This window comes from Schistocerca serialis, chromosome 8 (assembly GCF_023864345.2).
Source record: "Schistocerca serialis cubense isolate TAMUIC-IGC-003099 chromosome 8, iqSchSeri2.2, whole genome shotgun sequence".
Lineage (NCBI taxonomy): Eukaryota > Metazoa > Arthropoda > Insecta > Orthoptera > Acrididae > Schistocerca > Schistocerca serialis.
The window spans coordinates 230,101,285-230,118,248 of record NC_064645.1 but is presented as its reverse complement, the minus strand read 5'-3'; the positions used below and the strand labels follow the sequence as shown (position 1 = coordinate 230,118,248).

Below are 16,964 nucleotides of genomic sequence, written 5' to 3'. Positions count from 1 at the left end.
GACAATGAAGAATGTGTAAGGGGCAAGACACCTGTTTACAACCACCGTTAAGGAATGGTGTGCCAAAGGCAGTTAGTGTGTCATCGTAACGCACGTCCTCACATCGCAAACTTCATAACGCTGATATTACGCCAACTAAAGTGGGACACACGAAAACACCCGTCCTGTAATCCTGATGTCTTCCCATGCGATTATAATGCGTATGGTCCCTTAAAAGGCCTTCAAGGGTCGGCGAGTCTTGTCGAATAAAGAGGCAGCACTGACTTCTTTACGCAGCAGGACACGGTGCTTTACAAAATGGGTAGCGTCAGCCTGATATGCAGGTGGGGTAATTGCCTCTGTTCTCACCGATATTTTGCTTACTTGGCACACCGATTCTCGATTGTACGGGTTTCGAACTGAAACTTTTTATACCCACTGTAAAGCTTGTGTGATATATATTAATAAGCCTGCAAGGAAATTGGTTGATTTTTAGTTTGTTAGAAGAATAAGACACATATATTCAAAGGAAATTCCGTGTTTTTATTTGAGCTTTTAAATAGTTTGCACAATATGTTACAGCTTAACGGCTGCTACGATGTATTTACAGACAAGACGGGACGGTGCTCCTCAGTACTGGTAGCTGGCGTGTGACGTGGTGACGGCGGTGTGCGAGCTCTTGAGTGGCGCGCCATACAGCGCGGCTGGGGGCGGTGGGGCGGCCTTGGCGGGGGCAGCGACTACTGCGGGGGCGGCGAACAGTGCGGGAGCCTTGGCGATGACGACCGCGGGGGCGGCGGGGGGCGGCAGAGGCGCCAACCGCGGCAGGGCGGCGGCCAGCGGCACCAGGCGGCCTGCAACACCACAACCACGGCGGATGTAAGACAAATGCGCGACATGAGGCCGTTTTGACCTTCCTAAGACGCCGGCGACCTATATATCGGATTAGATAACAAAAGTTTATGTCTTGATTATACGTTAAATTATTGAAATTGCCAATCGATTTCGGCTTTGCAGCCATCACCAGTCTCTTGTAATCGAGTCGAAACCGGTTATCAGTTTTAGTGAAGTAACATGTGACCAAGAGAAAGACATAAAAGTAAAGATAATCATGGAATCGTCGGATGTCAGAAAAACTTGGCAGATATGCTAATGCGTCAATGCAAACCGATTCGGAAACGATTAAAGCTGAAAAAATTACCAGAGGTTGAAAATACCGCATCAGTTGTAAATTTATTTTATGATCACGACCTGTTTCGGGCTCACGTAAGTCCATCCTCAGGCGTCGCAAGTGTACTGTGGCCCCCGAGCGCCGCGATGGACGTGTACTAGGCGGGGTGTGGTACCTATTCTGTGCTACCTCCCTGTTCTGCTGCGCTCGTAGGTAGCACACCGCGCCTACTACACGTCCAACGCGGCGCTCGGGGGCCACAGCACACTTGCGACACCTGAGGATGGGTGTATGACAGCCCGAAATAGGTCGTGATCATAAAAGAAATTTACAACTGATGCGGTATTTTCAACCTCTGGTATAATGCTCAGTTGCGGATGTTCCTCCAACAGAATTGGTTGAATGAAAAAAAAATTAGTTCAAATTTTGGCCACTAGGTGAAAATCTGGTGCTGTACAGCATCTGGTCTACGTCTTTGGTGCTCATATTGAACAAATTGTGTAACCGGCACTATCAACAGCTTGCCTTTCTCACTTATTTGACTTTTACTGACCACATTCCTTTCCTAATCAATTACTTGAGTTCAGCACCTTAACACTCCCATTTGCATGCTACCTGCAGTGTCTATTATTGCTATGAAAAGAGACAATTCGTAGTTTGGTGAAGACTTTCTCACAATTCATCTGACTGAAAAAATAATTATGATGTGTTAAACGGTTTTGGCGGTATTTGATCTGAAGGTCTATAGAGTGGTCGGGAACACTCTAGATAGCTTGTAAGGGTGTTACAGGATATTATGTACAGAGAAATAATTGTTCTGAATAAAAGTCGATACATTGCACTGTTTCAAAGTTAATTAGCATTTGATCTCGGCAATGTGATCGTTGCGATCTCGAATACAAGAGGCCCACCAGATGCAACCAGCGTCAGTTGTTCTCATAGAGAAGATCATAGCAGACGCGACTGCTCAGCCTCTGGCTCCGGTTCGATCCGTAATACCGTTCCATTCCAGATTTTGTGTTCTCTCTTGTTCGGTTTTAGAAAACCAACGGGAAAACAGAGCGAGGTGGAGCAGTGGCTAGCACACTGGACTCGCATTCGGGAGGACGACGGTTCAATCCCGCGTCCGGTCATCCTGATTTAGGTTTTCCGTGATTTCCCTGAATCGCTCCAGGCAAATGCCGCCATGGTTCCTTTGAATGGGCACGGCCGACTTCCTTCCCCATCCTTCCATAATCCGATGAGACCGATGACCTCGCTGTCTGGTCTCGTTCCCCAAAGAACCCAACCCAACCCAACGGGAAATACGTTTGACGACAGGGTCTACGGCGGGTTGCGCTCGCAACGGCCGGATTGACTAACTTTGATGCTAAGTAACTGAGAAAGAGGGCAAATTTTCGAATTCTTTTCTTAGTAACTATTTCTCAGTATAAACTACGCTGCAACACGGTTACAAACTTTCCATACTGTTTTCGGCCACCGTGTACGTGTATACTAAACAATAATGGTCCCCTAACGCTTTGCTAGGGTATGTATTAAGTTCACTCTGCGTGTGAAAGTGATCCTGAAGAAGATCGCAGCAGACTGTTCGAAACGTCGATCGTTCAACAGAAATATGACGCTGCCGAACCACCCCAAAGATTTCAAGGTCATTGGTTTGATATTCTTTAGCATGTTATTTCGTTCATTAGACGAATTTACATCTCAGCTACTACGGCTACACTGGAGTGGTACTGACCGGGTAGGGGCGCGGGTACAGCGACCCTGGCGGGCGCGGGAGGCGGTGGTGCGCCGCCGGAGCGGGAGACGACGGCGTTGAAGCCGGCGCCCGGCGCGGCCGAGTACTGCACGGTGCGGACGGCGCCGTCCGGCTCGACGACGCTGTAGCTGCCCTGCACGGCGTCGCCGCTGCGGCTCTCCTGCTGCTGCTTGGCGTCGCCCGTCAGCGCGTCGCTCACGCTGTAGCTGAAGCTGTACTGCGGGTTCGGGTCGTAGTCCGCGTCAGCCCTGGCCGCCGCCAGCGCTCCTGTCGGCAACGGCGGTGGTTATTCGATGCCATTCACTGCACGTGCCGGTAATCAACTACCGCTGTTGTTGCTGCCGAAGTGCCTGTTGACCAGCCCTCCAGAACACAACAGCGGATCAAAAAAATAACTATTACAAGGAGGGAAGGAAGCTGAGCCTGTGACGTACTTCGCTATAATTGAGCACTTTATGCACTGACTGACAAAAGACTGTTGCAGTCGCAAATGGAGGAGGAAACGAAATGGAACTGTACGGGATAAGCTTCTCAAGTAATTGACATTAGCTACTTTCGCTCTTCGTACAACTGCTAATCTTGGAAACAAACTTACCAACTTCCTGACAATATTTGCATATTTCCATTCATTAAAGTCGTGCGGAATAATTTCCTTGAATAACTCATCACTTACAAAGGTAGGATAGACTTTATAAAGCGAGCAGTAAGAATTTATTGTATGATTATATGATAGCGGAACAAACACTGGTAGCAGTTACTTCTGTAAAATATTTGGAAGTATGCGTACAGAACGATTTGAGGTGGAATGATCATATAAAATTAATTGTTGGTAAGGCGGGTGACAGGTTGAGATTCATTGGGAGAGTCCTTAGAAAATGTAGTCCATCAACAAAGGAGGTGGCTTACAAATCACTCGTTCGACCTATACTTGAGTAGTGCTCATCAGTGTGGGATCCGTACCAGGTCGGGTTAACAGAGGAGACAGAGAAGATCCAAAGAAGAGCGGCGCGTTTCGTCACAGGGTTATTTGGTAAGCGTGGTAGCGTAACGGAGATGTCTAGCAAACTCAAGTGACAGACTGCATGAGAGGCGCTCTGCATCGCGGTGTAGCTTGCTGCCCTGGTTCCGAGAGGGTGCGTTTCTGGCTGAGGTATCGAATATATTGCTTTCCCCTACTTATACCTCCCGAGGAGATCGCGAATGTAAAATTAGAGAGATTCGAGCGCGCACGGAGGCTTTCTGGCAGTCGTTCCTGCCGCGAACCATACGCGACTGGAACAGGAAAGGGAGGTAATGACAGTGGCACGTAAAGTGCCCTCCGCCACACACCGTTGGGTGGCTTGTGGAGTATAAATGCAGATGTAGATGTATGTGGTCTTCACCCACGGTCTTCATGTAGGTACCTCTTCAAGAGCTGGGCATTTTAACTCTGCATATATACGAGGAGGGTTCAGAAAGTAAGCTCCGATCGGTCGCGAAATGGAAACGTCTACGAGAATCCGATAAAGCTTTGCACAGATGTGTTGGGTAGTGTCTCTAGTATAACCCCAGTTAGCATCACGTCGCTCTTCTCATTTCTGAGCTCGCAGTGAGTGCATAAAGATGTCTAGAAAATAGTGTCTGCCGCCAAGTACGAGGGCCTGGTGAGAAATTTCGCCTGAAGCTATGCAGCTAACATTACATAACTGTCGTGCTGTTTCTTCTTCAAGACAATTCTCAGCCGCATTCTGCAGGGGCAATGAAGATGCTCCTGCATCGTTTTCAAATGGAAATGTTAGATTACCCACAATACAGTTCGCAATTGTCTCCCCCTGAGTTTCATCTCTGGTCACATGAACCGCTGTCTTTGAAGACAACATTTTGACACAGACAACGAGGTGTAGGCCAGCGTGGAGAATTGGCGGAAAGCACTGGCGGCTGCTTTCTATGATGAGGCTATTGAAAAGTTGGTACAACGCTATGACAGAAGTCTAAATCAGAACGGCGACTACGTAGAGAAGTAGCTGAAAGGTGCAGCTAATTGTTAGAAGTAAAACATTTCTGATGTTCACTGTGGTTTCAATTTGGCAATCAATCGGAGCTTACTTTCTGAACAGGCCTCGTATATATATTTGCTACTGAAATTCGTGATAAATAATCTATCACAATATGACAAGAACAGTGGTGTGATACCTTCAACACGAGAGGGGAGAAGTACCTTCATTACTCATCCTTAAAGCTATTATTTAAAGGGCACAGGGGAATTCAAAAGGCCGGAATTAAAATTTTTGATCATTTGCCCAAAAAAGTAAAATGTCTCCTGTAAACTGTCTCATTCCACATCATTTCGTTAAAAGAATCATTCAAATGATCTATGGAACATGTAACTAACTAACTTTCCCAAAATTCTCTAAAATAATCTTAAAAAATCGTTTAAAATTTCTTTTGAAAAAGAATAAAAAATTTTCAAGGTCGTATTAGGTGTATAGAGGTCCCTTATCAAACAAGACAGCCAGTTTCATATCATTTTAGGCACATCTTCAGGAGAAAAAGCTTTTCATATGATAAGGCTCGAGAAAATGTGCAATGGTGCAAAGTTCAGTTTGTAAACCGATTAATTGCGTACACTCTTAAAATTTTGGTCATCGAGTCGTTAAACTGTAAATTATAATCATAAAGTGAACGAGAGCAAATCGCAAAGCTGTCTTATAATACATTTACGCTCTAAAATGCGGACTCGCGTGTCCTTAAAATGCAGTCCCATAAAAAGAGGAGTGCAGTTAGCACGTACAAGGTCTCGGTCAGGTAGATAAAACCATAGTTCCTGTCGATCACCAATAAACGTATGCTTAGACACCGTGTGGGTGGAGAGGCTTTCTGGTGTTATTTCAGTGATTGTAGAATCGAGCCAAATTTACGAAGAAGTAGGCAGTACGCGCCTACTTATCAGTTTGATGTTACACTCCTTCTGGTCTGGATACAAGTACTGGCTCGCTGGAGAAGGTTGTCACAAGGCCATTGTAACGTCTACTGACGTGAAATGATCGATACAGAAACTGAGTAAATCAGTCTGTTGAAAATGACCACGGGATACGGTGGTTTACACGTTTTTCTTTCGAGAACACAGAATTCATAACGAACACTCGAAATCTCAAGTAGCACAAGATACGTTACTATCAAGAGAATGAATAAATGTGTGTGCTTACAGGAAATAATACAGGGAAACGATCAAGATAAAGAAGCAAAGAAAGACAGACCCCAGAAAATACAACTACTTTATCAGTTAACGACGGATATTTTCAACAAAAATCACTCTCGGTAAAATCAAAGGTAGAATAGTGTAAGTAGGCTGTTTAGGTTTTTATGTTGGTAACGCCACGTAGCACTATAAAATCACTGACTGTGCTATGTGCAGTCTGTGGCTGGTTTGCATTGTTGCAATTTTCTATTGTAGTGTTGGGCAGTTGGCTTTCATAAAAGTGAAGCGGAATGTGTGCTTCTCAAAAAAAGGGAGAAGATATGGAGATGGACAAAAAGGGAAGGAAGGTACCTTGCAAAATACTTGGTCCAATAAAAGAAGAAGTATGTGGATGAGAAGAAGTAATGAGAAAATCCACTCTCAAATTGGAAAACTACATTATGTCAGGGAAAGGCGAAGTACTTTTTGTGGGTACTTGGTTCGAGGGAACCGGGGAAGACTGACTAAGGAATAATATTTGGCCACTTCGACAAAAATCTCAAAACGCAAATCAATTGGTCCAGGTAAATGGAAAACGACTTAGCAGCAATTACAGACACAAAAGCAGAAATTCTGGAGAGGGCAACGTTTATAAACAAGATTAGAAAGTTCAGGGGTTTGGGCGAGAAAAAGCACATCACTGTGTAGACAAGTGAAAGAAGGAAAGAAGGAAAGAACAGAGTGAGTTAATGAAGAAACACTGTAAGGGCTAAAAATCATAAAAAAGACAAAATCATTAAGAATTTACTTTACAAGCCCCACAGATGAGTCAAAGAAAAAAGAAAGAAGAAGAAGAAGAAACGAAAGTAAACTTTACGTAATGGCGAAATTTTGTTGATATCAGGGTCATTAACTGAATATATTTGTAACTCATTAATTAAGGTTCCCATCAGCTCTGCACATGCTACTTTTATTAGTAACCATTTTCGAACATTTTTTCATTATCAAATCATTACCTCTGTTTGTAATGTTTCACTGTAGATAATACATTCCTTTTTACATCAGATCAATGTAACAATTCATATTTGACTGTGTTACTATAGTCTTGGTACATCCGGCATTCAATGGGCATCTTTAGCTGTTTATACATAAAAATTTTATGTGTAAACAACTAAAGATGCCTACCGGATTTTGAATGTACCAAGACAATCGTAATACAGTCAAATAACATTTGCTACACTGATCTGATGTAAAAAAGGAATTGTGTTATGTTATTATCATAATATTATTATAATAAAATCGTTATATGCAGCTCAGATGGGAGCCTCAATTAATTATTGACAAAGTTAACTTTGTTGTAGGACTTGTGAAGAAGAGTAGTTATCAGTGGTGTCAGCTTGCAGGCGAATGCTGCTGCCTTACCTGGAAGCGCTGGGGCCGCGTGGACAGCCGGAGCCGCCGAGTAGGAGACGGCCGGGGAGCCGAGGAAGCCCGCGCTGGCCACGCCCACCACCGCACACACGCACAGCAGCGCCGCCTGCGGGGAACAGAGCTTCTATCACTATGCGAACAACGCAAAAGCAGAGCTCTAAACCTGACCTCTATCGTCACTACAGTTTATACTTGGTATTTCATGGACGGCACACGCGCTTTCTGCGGCGTTGACAGTGTGACAGGTCGCGTACCGGTTTTAACAGAGAATAAAGTAGACGAAAGTTTAGCTGTTTCGGTACATCGTTCACACCGTTGAAAAAAGCGAGACACACTCAGGAAACAAATGAAATGTAATGATTAGGCCACTCTCTGTCCTTCAGTGCCATCGTGGAGCAAGGTGTGCACTCGAGCCTCTGTGGATTTTGGATAACGGGACAGATATACTAGTCGGCAGTCGGCAACAAGGAGTTAGGCATGCCCCTATTCAGCAACATCTTTATTCTGCTACAAATCTTCATTACTGCCGATTGTTCACATATTGTTATTCATCCGCGGAAATAATGTCTTCGCTACAAACTTCAGAGTTTCGTAGGAAACTTGGAGAAATTCCTTCGCTTGTGATAGGTCAAAATAGTTCGCCAGACGGGAATCTATGTGCGAGCTTTCACGAACAGTGCGGTACAAATATCACTACCCTAGCATGCTATACAGACCGTCAGAGAGACTCAGCTTGTTTGAGGTGTTTCCAGATTTCTCTAAAACTGCCCAGACGATTGTTCATGAGGCTGTAAGCCAGGTATAACTGATATGGCGAGGAATGAGGAGCCTGTGCAGACCCAGCGATATACATGAGATATAAGCCTAATGCCTTTGATGCAGTGTATTTTAGATAGATTGAAATTGGCATTCTAAAATTTACACTAAACAGGAATTATTAACCCAGAACGCCCCACTGGCCGACCGAGTGCAAAGTATTGTGCTAACCAAGTACCTCGCTAAGTTACAGTGGGAAAGGGCTGGAGTGTTCGGAACGTATGTACAAGGGCAAGTCAGAAAGTAATGCAGCCCATTTTTCTCCTTCCTTCGTTAACTTGGTAATATAGTAACCACGAATTTGGCACACTTCCGAAAACCTTCTTTTGCAGCCCATTTCAGCAGCAAGAATCCAACGTCAACAGATGCCGGCTGTATACGACTAGAAACTGGCCGACAATGACGTACGTATAAGACAGCGTTCTGTGATTGAATTCCTTCGCGCATAAGGTGAAATGTCCATTCGCATTCGTAAAGGGCTCGAAAGGTATGTTGAGATGCTACAGTGGACGTCAGCACCGTTTAACTATGCGGTCATCACTTTAGAGAAGCTACAGCGCAGGCACAACTGGCTGATGCACCGAGGGGCAGCCAGCCAGCGACTGCAGAAACTTTACACATCTAACGTGTCGACGAGATCATCTGCCATTTCGACATCAGACTTCCATCTTTTCGGCCAACTCAAAGAAGGTCATCGGGGACATCAGTTTTAAGACGCACTGAGCTTGAAATAGTCTGTGCGCCACTGGATAAGGAAACAGGACCATAACTTTTACCACACAGGTGTACAAGGTACAACAAAACTGTGGACAAAGTTCGCGATAATATTGAAAAGTTACAAAGCAGTCGTAAAGGCTGTAGCTTTTACCTTATGTATAAGATGTCAGTTTCTCTTGGAAAATAAAAATAAAAAGATAGAAGGCATTTCTCTCTGATTGTCAGTCGCATATCAAGCATGTACTGAGTTAGGCTTCCGGTCACTCTATATTGGGGTTTAGAGGATACTCACAGCGAAAGATAAAATTAGATATCCTATCCGGCACACAGTTTCAAGGTTTCATATGTAATCAACGCACTGAATTGTACTTCGAGAGTGAAATTCGATCTCATATGTAAAGTATCTCTATTAAACGGTAAGCGCTACTACGCATATTCTGTTAGCTAATAACGATCAAATACCGTGCCACACATCACGTACATTCTTTCCGATTCAGAATATTTTAATCTATAATAAGGTAATTTTAGTTTCGAAAAAAAAATTTCTTTTTCGTCATCAGCCTTTTGACTGGTTTGACGCGGTCCGCTATGAAATCCTGTACTGTAAGAACCTTTTCTCTCAGTGTAGCACTTTCACCCTACGTCCTGTGTCCTCGATTATTTCCTGAATGTATATCAATCTATGCCTTCCTCTGCTGTTTTTACCCTCAACAGCTCCCTCATGTAGCATGGAAGTTATTCCCTTATGTCTTAACACATGTTCTATCATTCTCTCCCTTTTTCTTCTCAGAGTTTCCCATACTCTCGCTTCCTCGACTCATTGTTTACCTTATCAATCCCTCTAACTTTCAACATTATTCTGTAGCACCACATCTCAAATGCTTCTATTCTCTTCTGGTCCGGTTGTCTCACAGTCCATGTTTCACTATCATACAATGTTGTGCTCCAAACGTACATTCTCAGAAATTTCTTCCTCAAATTAATGCCTGTGTTTGGTATCAGTAGCCTTCTCTTGGCCGTGATAACCCGACATGGAGTGTAAAATAGCTCCCCGATACTTCTGTTTCGAAATTAGAATATCGCCTGCACATTTCCACATATAAACCTAATACATAATACTTGGAAAACAGCAAAGATTACACAAAAAATTGTACGTAATACGCGAAGAGAATACCTCACCGAAAGCGAGTCCGTTGTTTTAAGTATTGAAAACTCCAAGTAATGTAGAGTAGGGACATGTTTGGTTCATAAACCGTCTCCACTGACATAGGCAGAAAGTCGCCAATCACTTTTCAGTGCGCAGACTGTGACGATGATGAAACGAAAGAGCATGTATTACAACGTATGAGGATAGAAGACAAAATCTGATAATTATCCAGTCTACATTTTTAAGTAGATAAATCTAATGTGGCTGGAGATAACGCTCACGCAAAATTTCAGTTTACAAGGGAATTTGATGTGCTTCTCAGCCCGAATTTTCGTCTATGACATATAGCACATTTTTATGAGCATCCTAATGTAGCCAAGATGACTACTTTATCCTTATATTGAAGCATTGATCTTGGAGAAACGAGATCTGAAGTTGCGTACGCATATTCATTTTTCTTAGCTGTAGGCCCACGCACACTCACGGTAGACAGGTAATGTCTATTTAATGTTTCTACAGTGAGGTCTTCATTTCAAAACAGTGATGACTTCAGCACACATTTAGTGAAGAGAAAGACTTCAGAAACTATTATATCCCCTTGTACCCCGGTTTTGTGCCACAGAATTGTATGGGAGTCAACCAAAGCCTGCGGGAAAAATCGAAAAGAGGGGTATCCAAGCGTTTGAGATGTGATACTATAGAAGGATATTGCAAACTAGGTGCACTTATAGGGAATGAGGAAGCTCTCCACAGAATCGGCGCAGAAAGGATCACATGGAAATACAGGGAATAAAAAGGATCAGGATCATAGGATATGCGTTAAGACATCAGGGAATAGCTTCCATGTTACTGTAGAGACTTGTAGCGAAAGGGAGAGATCTGAATACATCCAGCATATAATTGAGAATGTAGCGGGCAAGTACTGTCTGAGACGAAGAGGTTGGCACAAGAAAGGAATTCGTAGTGAGCCACATCGATCCAGCCAGAAGACTAATGACTAAAAAGACTTCCGTTAAAAACTGCAAACGGTACGCATTTCCTCCAATTCAGTATTAAGGGACATTCTCTCGTAAGAATCTGTTTAATCGAAGGAATTGTGATCAAGTTACTAAGACAGCGAAAAGTTGCCTAACCTGCTTATTTCTCTCTCTATCGTTGTTGTCAGCTGAGCTATTTTCTATCCCAAAGATTCTGGTACCGAAATCTTATCGTTGAGATTCATAACGCTGCGCCTCGCTCACCTGAGAAGCCATGATGCGAGTTCTCTTCAGTTGACCGAGATGGGAGGGACTGACGACTCCAGACGAAGCGCTGGCCCCTTATATAGTCCACCAGAGCCACTCCCACGCGACTGACCACTGCCACATGTGATCCGAGAGCGCCCGCTCTGGAGCACAGTCTCACCTTGAGAAATACGCAGAATGACGAAACCCACCCGTCCAGTTTCTGGCACTAGCATCAGACGCACCTCCAAATCTTCCTTCCCAAGTCGGCCTCTGCGCTGCATTACGACTTTGCTTCGCCAAGACGTCAGCTTAATGATCAAAGAGAATATGATGTCTGCTTCATTCAGTGCGAAGTCTTTGGCAACCAGGCAGCCAGTCTGTGACAAAAATCTGCCTCTGCCACTAGCAACATGCTGAAACGTGAAATAAATCGTTAACAGTTTAAAACTTGCAGACTTAAGTTGGATTAAGTTTTTTTTTGTTTTTTTTTTTTTTTTTTTTTTTTTTTTTAAGGACATCATGGTCACTTTCGAATACAAAAAGTTTTCGTTTTGAAAACACAGTATTACACTTTTAGCTTTTAGCTATTTTCAAGTAGAAGACAGCGATAATTTTGTGCCTTAGCGCGCATCACAATTTTAAAATATTAGACGTATTCTGTGTCGTGTCACCGCCAGGCACAACACTTGCTAGGTGGTAGTTTTATATCGGCCGCGGTCCATTAGTACATGTAGGACCCGCGTGTCGCCACTGTGGGACCGCAGACCGAGCGCCACCACAAGGCAGGTCTCGAGATACGGTATAGCACTCGCCCCAGTTGTACGGACGACTTTGCTAGCGACTACATGAACGAAGCATTGCTCATTAGCTGAGCCAATAGTTAGAATAGCCTTCAGCTAAGTCAATGGCTACGACCTAGCAAGGCGCCATTAGTAACATTGCCTGTATCTAAAGAGTCTCACTTGTATCGCCACAATCTCCAGATGTACCAAAAGGATGGATTAAAGTTAAGTATTCTAGAAGCTACGTACTTTTCTTTACAGCATTCATTACGTATCCTGTTTCAGACCTCACGCACCCTGCTTTTGCTTAGCGCGTGCCTTTCGGCTTCCTCTCATTGTGTCTAGGCTGTCTTATCTAGACACAACATTCTGAAGCACGTAAAAGATAAAAGCCGAAATTCCAACATTAAACTTTAAAAATAAATAAGTGTAACATGAACATTAAATAAATTTTCAACTGCCAAGATCGCTAACATTAATTATTCTTGCAGATCACCGCTTTTGGCAGTTCTCTATTACCATCTTCGGAGCTAATATTATATCATTACGTAATCTTCTCTTGCATTACAGCAAGTAGTACTATACAATGTACGTCCACGTTGTATAGCACCACTTACTGAACTGAAGAAGATGATTATGTAATGATGTAAAAATAGACCAGAAGATGGCAACACACAATTGCCGAAATCGGTAATCTATATGAATAAATGAATTTAGCGATCTTGACAGCTGAAAATGTATTCGCTGTTGATAATACGAGGGCTGTTCGAAAAGTAAGATCCGATCGGTAGTAAAATGGAAATTACAGCGAAAATCAAAAATGCTTTATTAACTGCAGTTAGCTACATCTCCAGCTACTTCTCCACAGCCGCGAGGGATTAGCCGAGAGGTCTGAGGCGCTGCAGTCACGGACTGTGCGGCTGGTCCCAGCGAAGGTTCGAGCCCTCCCTCGGGCATGGGTGTGGGTGTTTGTCCTTAGGATAATTTAGGATCCACTGCAAGTACTATGCCAGATAGACGAGAGGTGAGAAAACTTAGATTTCTTGGTCGAGCGGCTGCTCATAAACCAAACATCAAGTCGGTAAATGCCAAACGTCACCTTGCTTGGTCTAAGGAGCGTAAACATTGGACGATTCAACAGTAGAGTGACGAATCACGGTACACAATGTGGCGATCCGATGGCAGGGTGTGGCTATGGGGAATGCCCAGTGAACTGCATCTGCCAGCGTGTGTAGTGCCAACAATAAAATACAGAGGCGGTGGTGTTATCCTGTGGACGTGGTTTCCATGGAGGGGGCTTCCACACTTTGTAGTTTTGCGTGGCACTATCACAGCACAAGCCTACATTCATGTTTTAATCACCTTATTTCTTCCCACTGTTGAAGATCTATTCGGGGATGGCGATTGCAGCTTTCATCACGATCGAGCACCTGTTCATAATGCACGACCTGTGGCGGAGTGGTTACACGACAATAACGTCCTTGTAAATTGCCCCTAAAGGCGGAAGAATCAGCAATGATCAACGACATGAGGATGCAGAAGGCAATGTGAACCACTGCATTAAAGACACGTAACGTGTATCCACAGGACATGTGGTCTCTAATTGAAGAAGTGTCATGATGATCTCTCCATTGGCAAAAGATTCCGGAATAGTCCCCCATTCGGATCTCCGGGAGGAGACTGCCAAGGGGGAGGTTATCATGAGAAAAAGATTGAATAATCCACGAAAGGATAACGTTCTACGAGTCGGGGTGTGGAATGTCAGAAGCTTGAACGTGGTAGGGAAACTAGAAAATCTGAAAAGGGAAATGCAAAGGCTCAATGTAGATATAGTAGGGGTCAGTGAAGTGAAGTGGAAGGAAGACAAGGATTTCAGGTCAGATGAGTATAGGGTAATATCAACAGCAGAAGAAAATGGTATATCAGGTGTAGGATTCGTTATGAATAGGAAGATAGGGCAGAGGGTGTGTTACTGTGAACAGTTCAGTGACTGGGTTGTTCTAATCAGAATCGACAGCAGACCAACACCGACAACGATAGTTCAGGTATGTAAAGGGGGACGAAAATCTAATAGTCATGGGCGACTGGAATGCAGTTGTAGGGGAAGGAGTAGAAGAAAAGGTTACAGGAGAATATGGGCTTGGGACAAGGAATGAAAGAGGAGAAACACTAATTGAGTTCTGTAACAAGTTTCAGCTAGTAATAGCGAATACCCTGTTCAAGAATCACAAGAGGAGGAGGTATACTTGGAAAAGGCCGGGAGATACGGGAAGATTTCAATTAGATTACATCATGGTCAGACAGAGATTCCGAAATCAGATACTGGATTGTAAGGCGTCCCCAGGAGCAGATATAGACTCAGATCACAATATAGTAGTGATGAAGAGTAAGATGAAGTTCAAGACATTAGTCAGGAAGAATCAATACGCGAAGAAGTGGGATACGGAAGTACTAAGGAATGACGAGATACGTTTGAAGTTCTCTAACACTATAGATACAGAAATAAGGAATAGCGCAGTGGGCAGTACAGTTGAAGAGGAATGGACATCTCTAAAAAGGGCCATCACAGAAGTTGGGAAGGAAAACATACGTACAAAGAAGGTAGCTGCGAAGAAACCATGGGTAACAGAAGAAATACTTCAGTTGATTGATGAAAGGGGGAAGTACAAACATGTTCCGGGAAAATCAGGAATACAGAAATACAAGTCGCTGAGGAATGAAATAAATAGGAGGTGCAAGGAAGCTAAGACGAAATGGCTGCAGGAAAAATGTGAAGACATCGAAAAAGATATGATTGTCGGAAGGACAGACTCAGCACACAGGAAAGTCAAAACAACCTTTGGTGACATTAAAAGCAACGGTGGTAACATTAAGAGTGCAACGGGAATTCCACTGTTAAATGCAGAGGAGGGAGCTGATAGGTGGAAAGAATACATTGAAAGGCTCTATGAGTGTGAAGATTTGTCTGATGTTATGTGATAGAAGAAGGAACAGGAGTCGATTTAGAAGAGATAGGGGATCCAGTATTAGAATCGGAATTTAAAAGAGCTTTGGAGGACTTACGGTCAAATAAGGCAGAAGGGATAGATAACATTCCATCAGAATTTCTAAAATCATTGGGGGAAGTGGCAACAAAACGACTATTCACGTTGGTGTGTAGAATATATGAGTCTGGCGATATACCATCTGACTTCCGGAAAAGCATCATCCACACAATTCCGAAGACGGCAAGAGCTGACAAGTGCGAGATTTATCGCACAATCAGCTTAATAGCTCATGCATCGAAGCTGCTTACAAAAATAATATACAGAAGAATGCAAAAGAAAATTGAGAATGCGCTAGGTGACGATCAGTTTGGTTTTAGGAAAAGTAAAGGGACGAGAGAGGCAATTCTGACGTTACGGCTAATAATGGAAGCAAGACTAAAGAAAAATCAAGACACTTTCATAGGAATTGTCGACCTGGAAAAAGCGTTCGACAATATAAAATGGTGCAAGCTGTTCAAGATTCTAAAAAAAGTAGGGGTAAGCTATAGGGAGATTGGTTCAAATGGCTCTGAGCACTATGCGACTTAAATTCTCGGGTCATCAGTCGCCTAGAACTTAGAACTAATTAAACCTAAGGACATCACACACATCCATGCCCGAGGCAGGATTCGAACCTGCGACCGTAGCGGTCACTCGATTCCAGACTGTAGCGCCCAGAACCGCATGGCCACTCCGGCCGGCTAGCTATAGGGAGAGACCAACAAGAGGGAATAATAAGAGTGGACGATCAAGAAGGATGTGCTCGTATTAAGAAGGGTGTAAGACAAGGCTGCAGCCTTTCGCCCCTACTCTTCAATCTGGACATCGAGGAAGCAATGATGGAAATAAAAGAAAGGTTCAGGAGTGGAATTAAAATACAAGGTGAAAGGTATATCAATGATACGATTCGCTGATGACATTGGTATCCTGAGTGAATGTGAAGAAGAATTAAATGATCTACTGAACGGAATGAACAGTCTAATGAGTACACAGTATGGTTTGAGAGTAAATCGGAGAAAGACGAAGGTAATGAGAAGTAGTAGGAATGAGAACAGCGAGAAACTTAACATCAGGATTGATGGTCACGAAGTCAATGAAGTTAAGGAATTCTGCTACCTAGGCAGTAAAATAACCAATGACGGACGCAGCAAGGAGGACATCAAAAGCAGACTCGCTATGGCAAAAAAGGCATTTCTGGCTAAGAGAAGTCTACTAATATTAAATACCGGCCTTAATTTGAGGAAGAAATTTCTGAGGATGTACGTCTGGAATACAGCATTGTATGGTAGTGAAACATGGACTGTGGGAAAACCGGAACAGAAGAGAATCGAAGCATTTGAGATGTGGTGCTATAGACGAATGTTGAAAAATTAGGTGGACTGATAAGGTAAGGAATGAGGAGGTTCTACGCAGAATCGGAGAGGAAAGGAATATGTGGAAAACACTGATAAGGAGAAGGGACAGGATGATAGGACATCTGCTAAGACATGAGGGACTGACTTCCATGGTACTAGAGGGAGCTATAGAGGGCAAAAACTGTAGAGGAAGACAGAGATTGGAATACGTCAAGCAAACAATTGAGGACGTAGGTTGCAAGTGCTACTCTGAGATGAAGAGGTTAGCACAGGAAAGGAATTCGTGGCGGGCCGCATCAAACCAGTCAGTAGACCAAAAAAAAAAAATGGAGTGGCCTGCTGAGAGTCCTGACCTGAATCCTACTGAACACCTTTGGGATGTTTTGGAAGGTCGACTT

At 43.6% G+C, this 16,964-nt stretch overlaps 1 protein-coding gene across 5 annotated transcripts in view; it reads right to left on the bottom strand.

Annotated features, from left to right (window-relative positions):
• Nucleotides 1-11,469, bottom strand: part of LOC126416611 (cuticle protein 7-like) — a 139,872-nt gene extending 128,403 nt beyond the window's left edge. For 3 of the 5 annotated variants that reach the window (XM_050084368.1, XM_050084367.1, XM_050084366.1), the window contains exons 1-3: nucleotides 11,419-11,469; nucleotides 7,489-7,603; nucleotides 2,889-3,176 (exon numbers count right to left, since the gene is read on the bottom strand). In XM_050084368.1, the coding sequence (XP_049940325.1) occupies nucleotides 2,889-3,176; nucleotides 7,489-7,603; nucleotides 11,419-11,430 (415 nt within the window). In that variant the 5' untranslated portion in view covers nucleotides 11,431-11,469. Of the gene's footprint in view, nucleotides 1-499; nucleotides 913-2,888; nucleotides 3,177-7,488; nucleotides 7,604-11,418 lie in introns of those variants that run through there. The other 2 variants (XM_050084364.1, XM_050084365.1) reach the window with 2 other exon arrangements.
• Between the last annotated feature and the right edge of the window lie 5,495 nt (nucleotides 11,470-16,964).